Raw genomic sequence first — 21,900 nt, 5'->3', positions numbered from 1 at the left:
AGTTGCCTTAGTTCACTGTTTGTGAAGCATGCTTCATTACAGTCATGCATTCTCCTACTTTCAATTACAAAACTTTTGTCAAAGAAGTTTGTTGAAAAATAAATTATCCTTTAAGAGGGTTAGGGCTATAACCTCCTAAAATACGGTAATGTGGTAATCTAATTTCCAAAAGAATCAATAGTGCTGCCCTCAAGCCCTTCTCTGTTCTCCAAACTACTTAATTTTTTTTTTCACTCTAAGCATCTCTTGGGTGAGGGAAAACTCTAGAAAAGTTGCCTTCACATCTTCTATCAGATAAATCCTGTTCATAAATAAAGTGGCTTAAAAGCTAGTTCAGCTGTCATGTGGATAATTTCATATTCATTCCTTCTGTAATGTTCATTATTTTGGAATGTTTTTCAGGATAGACAGAGATTTTATCAGAAGTAGTACAGGAACAGCTTCATAAAACACCTGACCTGTGGCCAGCGCCCCAGCTGGGATCCCACCCCAGCCACCTTTGACATTATGGGTCCTGGGGCAGGTGGTTTATGCCGCTATCAAAAGTAATGGATTGGACTGGTGAGAAGGAATTAAGAGTGAATGGTACGTGAGCCCATAGCAGTGAGAAGATGACCCAAGCTGAGAAAGGGAGAGGTTTCAGGGCGAGTTCAGAGGCATCGTACAGAGTAACAGGATCGCTGGAACAGTGCCAGTGGTCAGATTGATTTCCTGCCAGCCAACGTGGTGGCCTTGCCCAGACGTTTACTTCCCTGCTTGGACCATTCTTCTCTCTTCCTTAAAATAAAAGGTCCCTGAAGAGTTTTCTGCCTCCTTCCAAATGTGTTATGAGGACAGATTCTCAGTTGTGTACGTTCAGATCTGGAATGGGCTGAATTCTCTCCTCAGTAGACACATTTTTCATCCACGCCCATCAGATTGTTTTTGGTTTTCTTTCTTATCTGAAGAGCTCTCCCTTCTCCAGAACAACACAATTATTTAGTTTGTAGTGTAGATTCCCCTCTCTGAGGCCTCAAGTTCGCCTAATTCAGAAACTGTTTAGTATCAGAATATTAGAATCAGCCTAACCTTTTTGAATAGCTTTCTTCCAATTCCTAATCAAAAATGGAAAAGGCCAACTGTTTTTTGTAATCTAAGTGATTCCAGTGAATGGAGACATGGTGCGAGATGGCCACACAGCATTATGATGTTATAGTGACCTTAGCTGTGGCCTTGGATGAGGGTAGCTCAGTCTGTCTGTCCATCTATCTATTCATCCATTTATCCACCCATCCATTTATCTACCTATCATCCATCCATCCACTCATCTCTCTATCCTTCCTCCCTCAGTCCTTCCTTCCTTGCATCCGTCTGTTTCTATCTATTCCAAGTTATAAAGAAGTCTTTCATTAAGCAACATGCTTTCCCTTCCTTCATCAACGCTTCATTGAATCATCTATCATTCATTTAAAATATGAGCATGCTGTGTAATGTATACACACAGCTTACTACATGCAGAATCACAAGGAATCAGGCACCTTGAACACATCAGCACATTAGTCACCACCTGACATTGTCCTCCCTGCACTGTTTCTCGTGCATTTGCTGGCTGAGTCACCATGTAATGCAGTTTGCTGGCTGATGAGATGACCCGTGACACACTCTGAACATGACTGCTGTTAGGTTTCCCAGGAAACTAAGTGCAGTGATCTTGGAAAGAATTGGGCTTTTCCCCCCTCATTTCTTTTTAAAGAGGAGTATGCTTTAAGTTCAGAAGAGAGGACAGCGAAGACACCCACAATCCGAACACAGCATCTATTTCAGTCTTAAGAATGATTAGACTAGACTAGACTAGACTAGGGTTTCTCAGCCTTGGCACTATCGACATTTGGGGTAATTTTTGTTGCAGGGCTGACTTGTACATTGCAGGATGTTTACCCGCATCGCTGGCTTCTGCCCCCTGGATACTAGGAGCACCATCTCCAGTAATGACAACCAAAAATATCTCCAAATTCTGTCGAAGGTCCCCTGGGGAGTGGGTGTGGCAAAATTATCCTTGGTTGAGAACCACCAGACTAGAACTAGAAAGTTAAAGTGACTTTGGGATCCTTTTATGCCATCAAAGCAAATCACTCCCATAAAGAGAAGAAGCAAAACTAAGTCTCCTTCACCGACCCAGTGTGAGTTCTGATGCGGTGCCAAGCATGATGCCAAGTAACAAAGACTCATGCAGACATCGATAAGGTACCGCCCCTGCCTGCTGAGAGTCCCGGTGAGGTCGGGGAAGCGGCCATGTAAACAGATGATCATATATCAAAGGGATTTTCGGGGAAAGAATTAGTCATATTGCTGGATGTTCTGTATCTAGCAGCCTGTTGACCACACTTCTCGCTTCTCAAATAGTTCCTCAGGGGTTCTGCAGACACAGCCTTATTTTAAATCGGGCTCCACAGAAGCATCCCTTGTTCATTCTCCTGCCGTGGAGCCTTGTTCATGTTGCTCCTGCCTGGAAGGTCTTATCCCGGACTTTTACTCTCTAAATTTTCCCTACTGCTCACAGGCAGGCCAGTCTCCTCCAGGAAGCCATTCTGGATTGCTTTAGTCTGCACTGACATCTGTCCACCAAACGCCAGTTACGAAACTCACGGTCTCTTCTGCACGGCTTGTGACTTAATCACATGCTGTATTATTTGACTCCCCTCTGTTTCCCATGCATTGGTCTCATCACTCAAGTAGATTATGGGCTATTTGAGGTGGAAACCAGATATTACACTGGAATTAATAACTGGAAGTAAATTATAAATTAGTAGCTAGAATTAAAAATATATTGGAATTAATGGGATAAGAAGTCATTATTTGACTGCTGCTGGTTTGCAAAGCCAGGGTGTGGGAATTGAACTCATATCTATTAGAAAAAGTGAGTGAAGGATAAAATGAAATTAAAGCAGAACCCAAAGCCAACAATTGAGAGCTGCTTGGCCTTCTGTCTGGCATATTCTTTTCTGCCTAATGAACTTCTACAGCTTCTTCAAAACCCCAGAGCTCATGCCCTCCTCCTTCTGCTTGCTGTGCCTCCCGATTACGAGTTGTATCTCTGTTCTGCGCTGTGAGCGTGCTGTGCGCACAGATATGATTGATGGGGCATCCTTTGCAGTCACTTGTCATGTGTCTCTTCCTCACTGGACCCTTGGGTGTGACGCTATGTCTCATGGTAGTGCTCCGTCCTGCACTTCTGCCTGGCCTGGCAAATGGTAGGTTATCAATTAAAATGTGAACAAATGACCTTAAGTTTAAGTTTAAGCAAAAGGATGCTCTCTTTAGTGAGGAAAAGCTTATTCTTTATTTTTCCTCCAAAACTCTTATGATGGGAAAACTATGAGACAGTGAGGAAGTCCAGGAACTAGTGGGAAGTTATCCGTTTGTTGGGGTTATTAATATATTGCTCAAAGTAAAGAATAAAATATGAGAAGATATCATAGCTATTTCCCCCCACCACCACCCCCTTTAACTGGGGATTGCTGAGTTGCCAAATCTCCCTGAAAAGATTTACAATTTCTTAGATTTACAATTTCTTATGTCAGTGGAAAGGATTTCTTTGCACTCAAGCAAACTGTTGTGCTAACCACAGCCGGATGTTGGCAAATGGGTCATGATTTGGGGTGTAACTGGGAGCTGGGAGGGGTAGCCGTCCTCAGACACACTGGTGATTGTTCTTCCAGCAGATTTTCTCTAGGAACATCTAGAAGCAGAGGGTCAGGATTTCCCTGTCTCAGAGAAGTTCTCAGTTGTGCCTTTGGAATAATAATTATGGCTAACTGAGCACCGGCTTCGTGCCCAGGCACTGTGGTATGTGTGGCAGGACCTGGCAGCATCCTACCACATTTAGACCTGGTTCTTTCTTGTGATTATAGCCAATGCCTGACAGGATACAATTTAACTTCGTAGCCGATCCTAGAAGCCCCTCATGAGCCACTTCCACTACTTGCCAGCAAGGACTGTACTCTCCAGTGACAATAAAAATCTCACTAGTTCCCAAACATACCGGCTCCTCTGCACGTGCTTCTTTCAGCCTGCCCTTCCATCTCCTTGCCAAGTCTGCAGCAGACTCTTTCCACCGAATCAACTCTTTACCTGTCCTTTTAGACTCTGCTCACCTGTCCTGGAAGCTTTTTGTGTTTCTTTTTCTCTTTGTGAGTGATCCCATGAGAACAGGAATTTTTCCTCAGTCTAGTGCCTTCTATTGGGCCTGGCACATCCCAGGGATCCAAAAAATATATGCTGAACGAATACATTTATACACATCAGAAATTCAAAGGTGGCAGAATTCCGTGCACCTTCACATTGGCGGCGTCATCCCGCAGTGAGACTTCTCTAGCCCGAAACAGAGGCAAAGTCCAGCTTCATGTAGTAGACGCTGTGTGTTCAGTGCTCAGTTTGATGGGCTGCGTCCTCCCTGTTACTGATTCAGCAACTTGATTGTCTTATAGCCACCGGTTCAGTCTCCAGAACCCATGTAAGGAAAGAGAGCTAGGTATGGGGGTGTCAGGACACAGCTGTTCTCAGACAATTCTTTCAGGTATCCTTTTACAGTGAAAAATACTAAAGTCCTTATGAGAAAAATAACTGACTTGGCAGAGGGGCTCGTTCACAGCTCTCTGTCGGAACCAGCACATTAGCCCACCTCCTCACTGCCAAGGGAAAATCACTATGCAAAACTGCATAAATCCACGGAAGATACAATCTGACTCGTGCTGTGCTCCATAATTACCAAGGGTGCTCTTCTGACCAGCAGGAGAATATACAGTGTTTGGTCAAAAATAGTCAATAAATAATCTAATACAGGAATAGAAAAGAGTTTTATTTGAGCCAAACTAAAAGGACTATCGCCTGGAAGACAGCCTCTCATAAAACTCTGAGAAACTGCTACAGAGAAGCGTGGCTTTCAGCACAGGTTTACATCTGGTCAGAACAAAGGATATGAAACAAGCCAGGGATATATTCTTTCAGTTTCAAGACAAACAAATCAGCATGAACACAGTGAGTCAGTAAGGTGCTGGCACCTGGGAGGGGAGTCTGATCGTTGAAGGAGTACCATCATTGGCATCTTGGACAGAGAGGTATTTAACCTTTATTTCTAACATAGACGTTCTTTACTTCTGGCCAATGCACAGTTTTCTTTAATAATTAAAGTAGTTACACAATGTATGTTTGATTGTACACAAATAGGCTTTTTCAGTTAGCACGAAATTCATGTTAACTCACGTATAAGCCACAATGACTTCCCCATACCTCAACATGTGAATATGTCAAAGTTTTGTAAAGATAGTTGTTTTCCCTGAAAATTCGGTTCCAAAAACAAGGTTGAAAACAGTAACAGCCCACTGAGAGTTTTAACAAGCTCCTTTAGCAAAGGTAGCTTTCAACTCCTTATGGAGAGAATGAGTAAATACCATTATGACCGCCTAATAATTACTCAGAGATCCCCTGGGGAGCTTGTATTCAAACATCATTAATATTGAATATTGAGAAGGGTATTGAAACAAAAATGCATTATATGCAGACATACACTTTTAATTCATATGGGGCAAAATCTAGTCACTGAGATTAACTGTATTAGACAGTTGACACATGGGGGACATTTCCATGATTTGATATAATGAATAACACTTGCTTTTGTTATAAGACAGAGAGGGAAAGGACAGTATAAACTGAAACACTGAAGAGCTAAAGTGTATTTTTATTTCAACTTTTGGACTGTTAAATCTGGACCAACAAGCCCTTGACAAGTGTGTAAATCTGTAACAGTCAGAACAATTGAATAAGCGATTACATTGGGAGATGAGGTATGGATGGTTCTAAAAGAATTAGGGGAAAAAATGGAGGAATAACTATACGTTTTCTTACATGAGATCCAGACTCCTTGATATTCCTTATGTAGACACCGTACCCTATTGTGGCTAAATTAATGCTTCCTTGTTAGTTCAAAAAGCTGTTGCTCCTGTTAATATTCAGTCATCTGAGAGATTTTTCTCAGTTAGGCAAAACCTTCCAACTAAGGATACTCATCCTCTGTAAGAAAGCTTCACATCTTCTCCTTTGAGCTACCATCTTCCTGTGGATCTGGAGACAGCCAGATGGGATAGTCTTCAGGCTCAGCCTCCTATTTCCAAAGACTTGGCATCTGGATAAAGGAGAACTTTTGCTAAAAGGGTTTTTTGGAAAGCTCATCTCATCTGCATAATTAGCGTCCTGGTCCCTGGCTGTTCTGAGATGCTTCTCCTGTTTAGTATCCCTCACTTCTCCACGTCGGTGGCTCTGCCGGTCTTGCTTCTCATTTAGCAATGAAACATTCACTTTGGAATTTCCTCCCACTTTAGAATTGAATTTTCAAACTTTCCAGGCTTATCTGATCACTCTGGCCCAGCCCTGAATTCTTGGTCCTTCTGTTCCACGTGGGCTCAGGCTAGTTTAACCTTTGTCCTGATTCATTCACGACTTTATTCTCTTGGCCCTAAAGTCAAAAAGCAGCCTTGCCCTTTCTTGCATCCACGCTATTTGAGCCCAGTTGTCATGAGGAAAGCTAGGAAGATTCTCAGTACTGAAGTCTTCTTAGAAGCTGTCTTCTCTGAGAGGTTTCTCTCCTACTTTATAATCCTAGGGCTCAGGCATACAGCTCTGGACAATCATATCAAGAACCCCCGAGGTGACCCTTGCCTCACCTGCTTGATTTCTTCCTCTTGAACTATAAACTGTACCGAGAACAACTCCGTAGTCCTGGGACATGGCTTGTCGAACTCTTGGGATTTCCATGACTCTGGAAGAAATAATCTATTGATGTTTTGTGTTCTGTACAATAACGTGAGCGCACCACAACATTCCCCAGTACACGTGGGAGGCTGCCCAGCCAACTTTCTGCATTTCTTTTCGTCATGTGATCTAGTTCCAGTCATTTTAATTAAACCAAACAGTGATCTGTGGCCAAGACATTGTTCCTTGAAGAATATGCATTACCAGTGGCCAAAGGAGTGGTAGTAAAGATTGTTCCCCACAAGAAAGTGTTCAGGGGGTTTTCTTCTGCCTAATTCTTATGGAAATTGCAACTAAGAATTGGAGATACGTTTCTCGTTTTTAATCACTGTGAGTTAAAATTAGAGTGATAATATCAACTGATTGATGATCATTATAAATGAGTAGTTTCTTTTTTGAAAATGTTAACAATGAGAAACATTTGTTTTTTCTGATACGATTTTTCTTCTGTTTTAACTTTAAAAATTAACTTTGAGGAGAATGGTTATCTGAAAAATATTGAGTCTTCTGGTACATAAGTGTCATTTATTTAGGTCTTCTTTAATTTCTTTCAGAAATGTTTTGTAGATTACCCTTAAACATGTTTCATCCTAAGTAATTTCTGATTTATAGTGTTCTATGTAGTATTATTTTTATAATTTTATTTTCCAACTTTTTGCTGCTCATGTTTAAATATAATTTATCTTTGTTTATTGACCTTGTATTTTGAGGCTTTGCCACATTGACTTTGTAATTTAATTAGGTTTTCTTGTAGATTCTCTAGGATTTTCTACGTAGGTAATCATGTCATCTATGAATAGAGACAATTTTATACTTCTTCCTTTACAATTTGTATACCTTTTTTTCTTGCCTTATTGCATTGACTAGGACATCCAGTTCAATACCAAATAGAAATAACAAGGGTGGTGTCTTTGTCTAGTACTCGATCCTTTTTTTCCCACCATTAAATATGATTCTAGCTCTAAGTGTTTTGTAGATACCCTTTTCAGGTTAAGAAGTTTTTTTTTTCTACTCCTACTTTTCATTATGAATGAATATTTTTCACATAATTTTACCACATCTATTGAGAGAATCTTTTTATTTTTCAGTTTGTTGATATGGTCAATTACACTGATTGATATTTGAATATTATATCAAACTTGCAGTCCTAGGATGAATTCCCCTCACTCATGCTGCATTTTCCTTTTTATATATTGATGGATTTGGTTTGTTAATATTTGTAGAGGGTTTTTTTTCAATCTATGCTCATAAGGAATATGGTATGGAATTTTTTTTTTTCTTGTAATGTTTTTGTCAGGTTTTGGTATCAAGTTTATGCAGAGCTCATAAAATGAGTTGGGAAACATTCCACCCTCCTTTATTTTCTGAAAGAGTATATGTAAATTTGACATTATATTTTCTAAATGTTTGGTAAAATTCTCCAGTGAAACCATCTGGCCCTGGAGTTGCTTGTTCATTTGTTTGCAGAAGGTTTTTGATTAAAATGTCAATTTATTGTATATAGGGTTATTCATACCTTCTGTTTCTTCTTGAGTCAGTTTTTTAAAGTTATGTTTTTCAGAGAACTTGTCAATTTCATCTGTGTAATTGAATTAATTGGCTTAAAGTTGTTTATAATAGTCTCTTACTACTCTTATCAAATAACAATCAAGCTAGGAAGAAAGAAAAGATAATTTTATTCAAGCCGAACTGAGGATTATAACCAGGCAAACAGATTCTCAGAAGATCTGAGAACTTCTCCACTGATCAGGAGTTAGAGATGCAGTTTTACATACTTTTGAGGCAAAGAGTTTATGTAACATATTGACAAGTTAGCATTGTGCACACAGTTCATCAATTTTTTTCAGTCAGTTATGCATGTACAGAACAAACCTTTGGTGAATGTGACCCCTTGTATGAGATTAAAAAGAAATATTAATAATAGAATTACAATGCTGGCATCTGAAGAAAGGGGCTGACTTTTCTCAAAGGTTGTCATTCTGCTTTGAGGAGGTCTGGTTAATGTATAATGTGAAATACACATTGCACATTGGGAAAGACTTATCACAAGGGGGGCATGTCATTTGTTTTTTCTTTCTGTCTTAGTTGGATTGTTCTGCCATAGAAAATTGATGATACTTTCCTCATTATCTTCCCCCTTTTGACCAAAAATCTTTTGATAGAAAGCATCAGATGATCAACTATTCGGTCCCTTGATGCCAGGGTGGTTGCTTACCTGCCCTGGATCTATGATGTCCCTCGATGCTGGGTCTTGATAGCCCAATTCTTTCTTTCTTTTTAGGAAACTGTTCCAGTAGGTTGCTTGGCAATGAAACAGAGCCAATGTCAGGGTGTCCAATAGAACTTATGCCAATTGAACCTTATATGTGTAGTGTGCATGTCCATTATCTTATATGGATGTGATCATCAGTTTCAGTTCATTTAAGCATTATTATTTATTTTATCTCAGTAATCTAATTAAATACAGTAAGCAAGCATAGAAATATTTGATGCAGGAAGTATTATAGAGTGTATATTTGATCAATAGTATCAGTTTGTTGTACAATCACTATATGTGTGCTTTTGGCAGTAGACTTAAAACAAGCAGTGATACGTGTCATAAATAATTTGGTAACAAAGAAAAGAATGATAACACATACAATGAAAATAACAATTGTCTATAAAGCAGAGCCAGAAAAGGTTCCTAGTCCTGAGGGGAGGCAACTAAAAAAGGTCATTTAAAGGGTCAGTCTTTCTTATACCTTGAAACCATTTTGCTTTGGGGAAAATCTTTTCCAGACATTTCTCAACCCTTCTGGACGTGTTGATGTAATTGCAACAAGTAACGTGAGCTATAGCACAAATGCCACCTTGTTTGGCCAGTAGGAAATCTAAGGCAATCTTACCATCTCATTCTACCTGAGCTAAGGAACTGAGGGATTTCTGCTGTGCTTCAATGCTTTTTTGCAGTTTCTTCAGCCTTTTGACCAATGGTGGCTGATAGTTTCTAAGGATATCTCTGCTCACATATACTCCTGCACTAGGAACCAAGATTCCAAAAAGACTTTGCCACCAGGTATCTTGGTATTCTGCTAGCATGGTTCTTTTGACTTTGTAATGGGAAGAAAAAGGAGGTCCATCAGTTTCTTTGTATATAGATAGAGGGGTAACATAACATTCCAATAAGCATAAACCTACTTGGCAGCTATTTAGACATTTTTGTGACCACTCGTAGGAAGCTGGGTCAGTTTGAATACCACATTTAAAGACAAAACCTGGGGTAGCACAAGTGATTCCTTCCAGAGTGGTTTCATTGATACCATTGTTGATTGGAAGTTTTGTTGACACAATATTAAACCATAGGTTATTTCTTTTGCAGGCTTTCCAAAAACTATCCATATGATCATTGATGTGGGGGAGTTGTTGACACAAGTGACTTGTATTTTTTTCTTTAAGACATCTGTTAATTAAGTAAGGGACAGAGCAAGGGGGGCCTAGGGTAAGTTGTGTCCAGTCTCTAATAACTGAGGATAGTGTCAGGCAAGGGATGATATATTAATGTTTTAGAGAATTTGAACCTGAAAGTTTAGGCCAGAGGGAAGTCTATCCAAGTGGTAACATTAGGAACATCTGATAATTCAGTGACAGGAATCACAAGGGGTTTAAATCGGCCTTGTGGTGACTGAGGAATTTGACGACAAATCCAACAACCAGTTAAATTACCCACAGTGGGTACACTTTGTGATAGTTTTACTAAAGAGTTTTCTTTCCATCCTAAACATTGGCACAAAACATAGCTGGAAATAGAATAACTTTCAATTTTAATAGAGAGACAAGTATTTTGATGGACAGAGGGAGTTTGAACTGGTAAAATAAGTCTTATAGGCCTGGTCCAGACTCTTGGGTTAGCTGTCTGCCACTGCTGTCATCTGCTTCTAGTCCTGGTTTGGTGGGGCCTTTCTTAGTTAGTCGAAGCCTGGTCTCAGAAATAGGAGTTGCAGTCCATTCAGGAGGGAGGACCTTTTTGAGGTGAGAAACGTGAATCTAAGACCTTACTCCTTCAAGTCTCACAGCACAGGGATTTGTTAACAATGCTTGCCATGGTCCTTTCCAAAGTAGTTGTAAGGAGTGCTTCATCTGGTGTCTTTTCCAGTAGGCAAAATCCCCAGGCTGTAACCCATGGTCCTTAAGGTCTTCATCTCCCAGATGCACACTGTGGAAGTAACCAGTTATTAATTTTTCATTTTCTTTAAGCGCTTTGATGAGTCCTTGACAATAATGTAGAATATACTGGTTCATATACAACTTCATCTAGATGCATAGGTCACCCAGTAATTCTTTCAAAAGGAGACAATTGATGTTTGCCAAAGAGGATAGACTTGAGATTGAGGAGTACCAAGGGAAAGGCTTTTGGCCATGGAAGATTAATAACTGAAAATTTAGCCAGTTGTGTTTTTAAATAGTGCTATTTGTCCTTTCTACTAGTCCTGAGGATTGAGGGTGATAGGCGCAGTGAAAATGCTACATTATTGGCCAAGTCTTACAAGTGGATTTAATAATCTGTCCAACAAACTGGGTACCATGGCTGCTATGCAACTCAGAAGGAATTCCCCAAACTGGAATTATTCGTTCCAATAGTAATATGCCATTAAGGCTGTTGCCCTTCTCCAAGGAAATGCTTCCACCCAGGGTGAAAACATGCATACCATTACCAGGATGCGTTTATAGCCCTGAGAGGAAAGCACCTGGATAAAGTCCAGTTGCCAAACTTCGAAAGGTCCCTTAGGGAAGGGGAAGTGGCTTTAAGAGCCAGGAAGGAGTTTACCAGGATTATATTTAGGACAGATAGAATATCAGTCATAAAATTTATGAGCTATAACTCCCACTATAGTGGGTGATGGTTTCCAGACATATTGTTTTCCCCATAACATCATTTTCTCAGGTGCCTGATGGGTCAGGGAAGGTAAGTGTTGGAGTAAGGGTAACTGAGCACTTTTAGGCTTCTTATTTGATCTGAACCATATTTGTGAGATGGGATCAGAAAGTACTCCTTTTTTACCTCCAGGCTTGCTTTTCATTCTCTGAAGCTAGTTCCTGAGCCTGCAAAAGAAATTTCTTAGCAGTTTCATCAGAGTTATGTTTGAGCAAAAGACATTCTTGAAATTGGACTGGGACAAGGCTTAAGGCAACTTGTTTAGCTGCAGGATCGGCCAGTTGACTCCCTTTGGTTTCTACTGAGCCAGAACTGGAATGTCCAGGTATTTTAATGATAGACAGCTGTGTAGGCAATTGCATGAGGTCTAAAAGTTTTGAGACTAGCTGTCCATTCTTTATAGGCTGGCTATAAGAGGTGAGAAATCCTCTCTGTTTCCACAGCATTCTAAAATCATGAGCCACTCTAAAGCATCTATCAGTATAAATATTGGCTATTTGATCTTTGACTAATTGATAAGCCCTAATCAATGCAATCAACTTAGCTTTTTGGGTTGATTTGGTGTCTGGTAAGCATAAACTTTCAATTATTTCCACTATCAAAATTGTCGCATAGCCAGCTCGATAATGTCCCTGCTCATCCATCTGTAAACCAAATTGAATCAGCATTATCAGTGGAGCTCCTTGTAAGTCAGCCCTAGGAGTAGGAAGATGGTTGGGTAGTGTAACACAGTCATCACTGTTGTCACCTTGACGTGATGAAGGCAAAGTTGTGGGGTTAAGACTATTACATGGAGCCAAGGTAATAATGGGTGAAAAGGGTAAACAATACTTCATAAGAGGCCAAGCGACTCACAGAATAGTGTTGAGTCTGATGAGAATTTAAGAGAGATACAACTGAGTGAGGAACATAACAAGTCAGAGGAGATCCCATTACAAGTTCTTCAGTAGCTTTGCATGAGAGAGCTGTCGCTGGAAGGGCCCTCGTGCAGGGTGGGAGCCCCTTTGCCACCGGATCTGACTGCTGACTGTAATACGCTCTGGGGCGATGCCTCTGAGTTAATATGCCCGGGGCGCTTACTCTAGCTCCACGCGCACAGAGGAAAAGTGGTAACGTACAGTTAGGACGGCCCAGTGCCAGAGCCTGGGCTAACGCGCGTTTTAAGGCATTTATAGCCTTCTTTGGTCAACCATTCAATTGGGTCTGACTGGTCAGACTTAAGTAATGCATAGAGAGGTTGGCAATGAGGGAAAAACTAGACCTAGAAACCCTCTTAGTTATTTCTTTGTTTGGAGGAGTGAGAAAGCTGAGATTCCCTTGATTCTTTCAATCAACAATCCTTCCTTAGATATTAAATGACCTAAATATTTCACAGCTGGTAAGCAGACTTGTAGTTTGTCTTTGGACACCTTATGCCCCTTCGAGGCTTATTGTTGCAATAGGTGAATAGTGTCTCTTTGGCAGTCCTGTTGAGTTCTAGAGCACAAAAGTCATCTACTTACTGAATTAAAGCAGAACCACTGGGGGTGTACGTTAGCCAAATCAGCTTCAAGTATTTGAGAAAAATAAGTAGGGTTTTCAGGGTAGCCTTGTGGTAGAATGGTCTAAGTGGATTGACGATCTTCCCAGTAAAGGCAAAGAGGAAGTGGCTTTGTTTTTCTCCTGGAATATTAAATAACGCACCGCACAGGTCTATAACTGAGAAATAATAGGTGTCTCCTGCAGTGTCGGAGGATTACGAACCCTAGGGTGGCAAAGAATCGCACTGTTATTTATAGCCCTCAGGTACTGAACACACCTCCAGCCTTTTCCATTTGGCTTTTTTACTGGGAAAAAGAAGTATTGCAGGAACTGGGCAAGGAATTATAAGTCCTTTCTTAAGGAATTCCTGAATAATAAGTCTTATTCCATTTAGTGCACCTGATCTGAGTGGATATTGTCGGATATAGGGTAGAGGCTTTGGTCAGTGCGACCCCTTGTATGAGATGAAAAACAAAAATTAGTCATAGAGTTACAATCCTGGCATCTGAAGAAAGGGGCCAACTTTCCTCAAAGGTTGATTTCAGCCTCCTGCTTTGAGGATGTCTGGTTAACGTATGATGTAGGTGCACACTGCCCATTGGGAAAAGGCAACACCCAAAGGGCCATGTCATTTGTTTTTTCTTTCTGTCTTAGTTTGATTGTCCTGCCATAGAAAACTTATGATTTTTTCCTCATTAAGATTTATCAATTTTATTAATATTTCAAAGAAGCAGTTTCAGGTTTCCTTAATTATTTTCTCTTGGCTGTTTAGATTTCACCTTTCTCAGGCAAAGCAAACTTCTTTTGTCTGACTTTTATCTCAGGTCTGATAAGTTTATGAAAATGCTTTTCTTGCAGTGAAGACTCATATTAAACCATGAAATCACTTTTAATATGCAGCCTATAAATACAACTCTACAAAGAATGGGCATATAATTAACTGAATATTTTATCTGCATGTCAAATTGATCACATATTGAGACGTTTTCTGCCAGCATTTCAAATCCCAACTTTAGTGGTTCAATTTAAACACTGTCTAAAAATGACTGAAAATAAGTTTTGGCTAAATTCATTTTTGTGAAGAGGACACTTCTTAAGAGCAGGTGTTCTCTCCTGTGACACTAGTAAGCAATCCCACCTGTCACACTGCATGCTATAAATCATTGTACTACAAATCTATTAGCTATGATTTATATCTGGCCTGCCTTGTAAAAGCAAAGATGAAACAGTGCTTCAGACTGAATGATTTAATACACACTGAGCGAGTCTACTCTCTCGGAGTTCAGCCTCACTCCCTCTGAGCACGTGTTATTTTTGGGGAGGAAATTGGATTCTAAATTGAGAAGCTGCATTAACTCTTTCAGACAACAGAATGACAGGAACATCTTTCTAAATAGCTTCCTGGAGGCCTGATGGAGTATCCGCCTTTCTCCGGTTCTCAGCTTGCTGGCTGGAAGTGATTTATACACGGGGGAGACTCGGTCTTGCCTTGGCTTGGCCTCCCATCATTTCTTTAACGAAAATTCCTAGCTTTTTCTCTCATCCTTTCTTGTCTGAAGGCAGTAATAAACCTGTGATAATTTGTAAGATTTCATTGTTGAGGGCAACAATTGTTGCTATGGTTTCACAGCAGTATGTGATCATTATTGAGGTATTTATCCAATCTCCCACGAAAGGTACCACTCCCACATGGACCCTCACACACAATGATTCCCAAGTTGGGGCCACACACGTTTTCTGCATCTTTCTAGGACTGATGGACCTTACTTGTTGCATCTTCAAATAGTTGTATATAAAGAGAACATTAAATAATTTCCACTGTATGTTTATTTAATTCTTTCCAAACATCATTAAAATTTTTAAAAGTATAACTCTGAGAGTGTCATGTTTATGTTAATATCCATTTAACAAACTGCAACTTTCAGACTCAAGAAGTACATGAAAATGCCATTTGGAAAACACAGGGCAGATTTAGTTGGCACTCTGCTGAGCTGCTTGTTGCTTTTGTTGACTTTTTGTCATCTCTAAAACTACCCTTTAGATAGGTTTAATTATGTCCTTTTTGGTTTTGCTTTCAGATGTAGGATGTGTCAGTTTAAGTGGGCAGAGAGAAGGCCCACTGTAAGAGCAGTCAGAGAGAAAGAAGGACACTTTAGAAAGAACTTAGGCTTTGGAAACAGATCTGAGTTTAAAGTCTCACCTCTCTTCTCACTAGTGTCTGGACGTTTATCCTGCAGGCAATGATAGAATGGGTGTGGAGGGAATGTTAACCCAGCAATCAGATAGGTGACGGAAACTAAAGTCAGGATATAGTATTTTTAAAGCATTGACTAGGTGTGTTAGGCTGTTTAGTGAACACAAGGGAGGGTGTCTTCCATGATGACATGCAGTCCGTGGACAACAGGGAGATTAACATTTATCTGGTATTCCAGCAAGAAAAAAATCTACGTGCAACAGAAGTATAAATAGTGGATTGTGGGGCCCACAAAGAGAGGTTCTGCTTAGAAGAGGAGGGGCAGAAGGGGGTCAGCTTTTTAGAAGAGTTGCCATCACAACCAGTTATGGATGGATGAGAGATGTCACCAGGTGAGAAAGGGAAGGGCACTGTGTGCCAGGGAGGAAGGTGCTCAGAGGCAAAGAGGGGCCAAAGTGAAATGTATGTGGCATTGGGGAGAACATAAAGAAGTCAGGTGAAACTGAATTGAGGAGTGAACCTCTCTCTTCCCTCCCTTCCTTCCTTCTTCCCTTCTTTCCAATTTCCTTCTTCCCTTCTTTACTCTCTTCCTCATAATATTCCTTCATCCATTTCTTTCATCCTTCCTGCAACAGTTACGTGCCAGGCACGGGGAATATGTGCTGAACCAGACATTTAATCTCCCTTTTGGAGCCTGGAGTCCAGCCCAGCTGGGGCGGCTCTCCTTTCCTCAGGAATGTAGACTTAGGAGTTACACAGAGGATCAGTGGATAACTCACAGCTGGACATCGAGCTAGAAAGCAATTTCATTAGACCAGGGAAGGCAGACTCAAAATTTTGATCAGGAAAATTGCCATGGCACTGAAAAGACAGTGGGGCATGCGATTAATTGTCATCAGAGCTCAGCAAAATTATTAGACAGTATAAGGGTTGAGAGCATGAACCTGGAAGCCAGACCACCTGGGTTTAGCTCCAGTCCTTACCTGGTGTTTAACTTTGGGCAAATTGTTTAACTTCTCTCTGCCTCTGTTAATGAGTTAATACATATAACTTATCAGAAAAGTGCCTGGCACATTTTATCCCTGGATAAATACAGGCCATGATTATTAAATTACACCTTCTAATATGCTAAAGAGAATGGACTTCCAGAAGAGGAGCCAATCGGCCCTATTTTTGTTGGAAACCATAGGTCCAATAGCTGTGTAGAAGTGAACAGCTTTTCAGGAATACAAGGGAGTCACACCTATTTACATCTTATGGAAACAAAGGAAATAATAGCAATTATTTAGCTAATCTGTTTACTGTTGTATTACTTTCCTTTCCAAACCTGGGAAGAAATTTAAATGAAAAAATATGCACATATTTACATATCAAATTTTAGAGGACGAAAGTGTTCAGCAGTTGACAAATTTTGTTCAAGATTCAGAAGTGTCTTACAAATTGAAATCCAGGTCTTGGATACCATTGGGGTGGAGAGAGAGGAGCCCCAAGACACTCATCTTCTGTTTTTATTGTCCAAGTTCACGGTCCATTCACACAGCTCCTTTCGGTTGAGGCTGGTGGATAATATGGGACTTCCAGGCCAGGGGTGCTGAGTGGGTGTTTCCTAGTTGTGGGAAAAAACATTATTTTCCTAGAGAAAGAATGTAAACAACCCCATTTTTCTGCACATAATGGTAAAAATAAGACAGCAGTATATAGTGGGTAAAGAAATTATCAAAATGACATCAGTGTTCAAAGAGAAATCTCTGTATTTCTAGTTGGTTTAATAACTTCCATTTCCTTAATGGTCTGTCCTTTTTAGCTGTTCAGTGCAAAGTTACTAATTTGAATGTTTATCAGGACGTGAAGAACGTCTCTGCACGTTCAGACACATTTGCATCGTTAGTGAAGTGATACAAAACCGAAAATTTTAGAGAGCTCATTATGGATTTTGAACAGTTTAACCTTCTTTAAAAACAAGCTTCAAAAATCTCGAATTACTTCTTCTATCCACAATGAGAAATGCTTTCTGTGATAAGAGTAAATAATTGAGCTTCCCAGTGTATTGTAATCAAGAGTCATTCTTTTTTTCTCAGCTCCCTGATGTAATTTTAAACCCAGTCACTTCAAAGAGCCAGGCATTTGAATTTTAACCCATTTTAAACTTGGTAACACCAAACAGGCGTAAAGCATCCATGTTTCTTATTCTTAGTAAGTCTGTCCCTTTGTTCACTCACCGTCCTTGTCAAGGATCTGCCGAGCCTCACACGTGGGAAACCTGCCACCTGAGCACGGCTTCCCAGACCTTGCAGTCATGCTGACTCTGAGCCCAAAGCCACACAGTTTCCTGTGTCCCAGGACACACTACAGGAGCATAAAATCACCCCCACCAGTTCGCCCAGACGCAAAGGCCCAGCAGGGTCCACTCCACTGTGCCTGCGGCCTGTGACCATCACGTTGTTACTGAACTGGCGTGCAGACAGTCTGGACCAACTAATTAATAAGCCTAACGGAGGCCAAATCTAATTAATTACACAATACTGAGCTGTCCAAATGGAACTCCGCTAAAATTATGTAATGCATCTGGAACATAAAGGATTTCTGGCAAAAGGAAACTAGATGTCAGGATGTAAAGCTCATTTGAGGTGAACCCTCTTCAATTCCTTTTGATCCCCCAGCTCCTGTGTTTCAGGCCTATGTCTTTTGAAACATGTGGCCCATTATATGAAAATCACACACACACACACACACACACACACACACACACACACACACAGGACAACTTTGCCTCATGGATTTAAAAGGCTGCTTTGTTTTCATCAATTTGATGTGACTAGTAAACTGACAAAGGACCACGTGGTGCATACAGACATGACAGCACCCATCTAGGACGGAATTAGCTGGAAGTAGTGTTCTATATTGCTTACCATGTTGTTGCATTTAATGCAAATTTTAATGAACATCAAAACTAAACGAGACACAGACATTGACACTTCACACTTGTCTGGTGGCAGCAAATTTAAACAGTTTAAAATTCAATGCCTAGCTGTTTGAAATTAATATGCCTAAAATTATTCCAGGAAGCTAGCTAAAACAAAAAAAAAAAACAAAAAAACAACTTCAAACATGTGCTTGAAATACATTGATCCATTTCTAATGGTAAAATAATATTGACTAGCTCAGTTATTATTCATACAGAATTGTAGAAGCAAGAATCACTTTTCGATAAATGAAGCTTCAAATTAAAATGGTTACAAATACCTTTCTCACAGACTCCACAAGCTTTGTCATTTGGGTCTGTTTTTTTAAGAGAAGCGTAACGTAAATGACTTTAGAGAATGAAATATTTCAGATGCATTCTGATATTTCATCTTCAACAAACGTAGAATTTAATAGCATCCAAGAATATGCAAGGTTAAATGCATATTTGAAACTATTATCTATGAATGATACGATGAGAGGCAGAGGCAGTGAGGGACAGAGGGAAGTTCTGAGCAGTGGCAGACTTCCACTGGGAGATACACATAGTCAGACTTCAGGTAAGTAAAGACATTAAGGAAATACCACATTCACCCGATGGGCAGTGGTTGTTTAAGCTCATTTGTTTTTAAAGGTTATTTAAACTGTTTAGGAATTCTTCTGACAAGCCACATGTTGCTCCCACACAATAAGACGATGCCGGTTATTTTGAGTTTCATTGTGTGCTGGCAGACAGACCATCACAGCAATCCTAGTTTTGTTTCTGTCTCCATTACGCCAAAGTGGGAGCATGACTGATTAATTCTCAAGTTAACACCCTTGAAAGGTTTTTCATCATTTGTGCTATAAATCCATTCAAACATTGATGCTTTGGACACCAAATTATTCTCCCCACTGAATGGTGTGTGCTCATACAGTTTGTGAGTTTCAAAGATACTCTTTCATGTACAAATTCTAAATCTTGACAAATAATGGCTTTATGGATTACTCATTAGATAATTAATAGCCAGTAATATCTGTAATGTCTAACTATATGAAATGTACCAATAACACATAACATACAATTTTATAGTTCCCTTGTAATTATTTTAGTTTGTTAAATGATTTTTCATGGATGTTCTTATATAACATTTATTTGCTTTTTACATTTTTTTCCACCAAGAAAGAGATAAATCCCTTTTCTGCAGTAGCCAAATGTGTTGAGAGCAAAATAAATTTCCAAATAGAGGACTCCTTCCTCATCGTGTTTCGTCAGAGTGTATTTAATTTCATGCATGTGTGAAAGATGATAATGTGATTCCCGGGTACTAAATATTCCTCGGCCGTCCATACTCAGTCCTGTTATCTGGAATAAAACTAGATTAAACTTGCAGAATGGTGAATTACTGAAAATAATGAAGCTGAGGCAATTCATTAATCTTTATTTGCTTGTCTATTTTTTATAGCCTGGATGAAATGAAAAAATTCATTTGGGGGCCGATCAGATTGAAAAGGGTCTAACATGAAGAGCAAACATGGGGCTGAAAATGTTTTTTTTTTTTTTCCTTTTTAAATTATACACAGCACCTTTTTCTTACATGCCTCTGTTTTTCTTTTAGTGGCAAAGCATTTCTATTACACTGGTTGAGAAAGTTCAGATGATTGCTGTAATCCTAGGATCCCTGTTCTTAATAGCGAGTGTGACCTGGCTCCTCTGGTCCGCCTTCAGCCCCTATGCAGTGTGGCAGAGGAAGGACATCCTTTTTCAAATCTGCTATGGAATGTATGGTTTTATGGATCTAGTGTGCATAGGTAAGATCATGACGTTCGACGTTAACAAACTGTCAGTAATCCATTTCTTGCAGCTGTTCTGTTTTCATCAGTTGGATCTAATACAGAATGTTGTGGTTCATGTGATCTTGGTTCTCCAATTCATTACCTATCTGGGGTACGGCAACCTGGCCACTGTTCTCAAAAAGCAGAGCATCTATATTTCTAAGTAGTCTGAAAAAAAATTAACAGGCTAATGCCCATTTAAAGTGACATATTTTGCAACACAAAGAAGGAGTTGGAGAAATTATTTGGGGCGGGACTTGTAAGGATAGTCATTTATTTCTAAGGGATAAGGGCAAATAAATCCGTCTCACTAAGCTGGGAAAGTGTTGACTAATGCCAATGGCGATATTGTGCGTCTGGGGAGAGCACTGACACCTGGAGATCTTACATCCTCGCCTGGCGACTCAGATTCCCCAAGGGCATAAAGAGCTCCTTGGAAGGGTAAGAATTTGGGAACAGTTTTCCTTGCTTTCCTGTGCCTCTTTTTGCCACTTATTAAATTCATTGGCCTAGAAGAGAAAAAGGATGAAACATTTTAGCTTAAATAGACCCTACAGAAATGGTTACTTACGCCTTTCACTTGACCAATCTCTTGTTTTCCTTATACCATGTGAAAATGGAAGCCAATTCATGGGGCATTTATGCAGGTGTGTGTGTGAAGTGCCATAGGCATTGCGATGATGACCAGTTGGCAACAAGGGGGAAGACAGAGAGAGGCAACACCAGATTCAGGGGACTCCCTACCCTGATGTGGTTTACAGTTTAAGGGATGTAAAAAGAGCTGAGGGAGGCAGCCATGGTTTGCAAGGTATGGTCCCAGGACCACCCATGGCAGCACCAGCGTCTGCAGCAAGTGCTTTAGACATGCACATTCTCAAGACCCACCCCAGACCTGCTGAATCAGAGACTTCAAGGTTCCCTCCCCACCAGCCTTTGGTGTTTACAAAGATGGCCAAGGTGCTGATGTGCGCTGAAGTTTGAGAACCACTGATGAGGGAAGGATTCTCAACCTGGAATCCAGTGACTTGGTTTCTAGCCCTAGCCTCTGCTTGGACAGATCATCTTCATCCCTCCGTATTCCTGTTTTCTTGCCTATAAAAATGGGAATAAGCATCCTTAGCACACAGGCCTAACTAAAGGAAATAACTGTTGTCCAATAATTATGCTATTAACTGGAGGTTGTAGATTAAGAGTATCTAAATAAGTCACCAACATTAAAATACTTTAAATCACTTAAATCAGTGCCTCTATTCACTACAGCCTTAATTTTACTGGCAACTTTAATATTTTCAGTCTTTTTTTTTTTTTTAAAGAACTCTGTGCATTTAAAACATAAGATCAGCTTGAATTGCACCTCCTTTTCTTCTTTCCTCTCTTGTTACCAATACAAGACTAATGAGAAAGAAAAATAATGAAATTTCAGGCCAGAAAGAAAAAAAGAAAGAAGGGAAATGTCAGGAATAATGTGTAAACTGAGCAGATGGTGCCTGACTAATTGGACTAATCATGTATACGAACAATTTGCCTTAAATATGATAATGTATATGTAAGCATTTGGAAATTGGAAATCTCTATACAAATCTAATCTCTAGGGTATGGCTCTAAAAAAAAAAGGAGAATTAATGAAATTATCCCACAAATTCCTCAATGCATTCAGAGACAGTGTTTGTTTTGTCTTGCAACATAGATGTTGTAAAATGTAGTATTTCAT

At 39.9% G+C, this 21,900-nt stretch overlaps 1 protein-coding gene across 1 annotated transcript in view; it reads left to right on the top strand.

The window, feature by feature from the left end:
* MARCHF11 (membrane associated ring-CH-type finger 11) overlaps positions 1-21,900 on the top strand; it is a 104,625-nt gene that overhangs the window by 66,098 nt on the left and 16,627 nt on the right. The window contains exon 3 of the mRNA XM_032470294.1: positions 19,973-20,165. Within this exon, the coding sequence (XP_032326185.1) occupies positions 19,973-20,165 (193 nt within the window). The remainder of the gene's footprint in view (positions 1-19,972; positions 20,166-21,900) is intronic.

Source organism: Camelus ferus, chromosome 3 (assembly GCF_009834535.1).
Source record: "Camelus ferus isolate YT-003-E chromosome 3, BCGSAC_Cfer_1.0, whole genome shotgun sequence".
In the NCBI taxonomy this organism is placed as follows: Eukaryota; Metazoa; Chordata; class Mammalia; order Artiodactyla; family Camelidae; genus Camelus; species Camelus ferus.
Note: the sequence above shows the minus strand (reverse complement) of the source record. Positions and strands in the feature narration are given on the sequence as shown.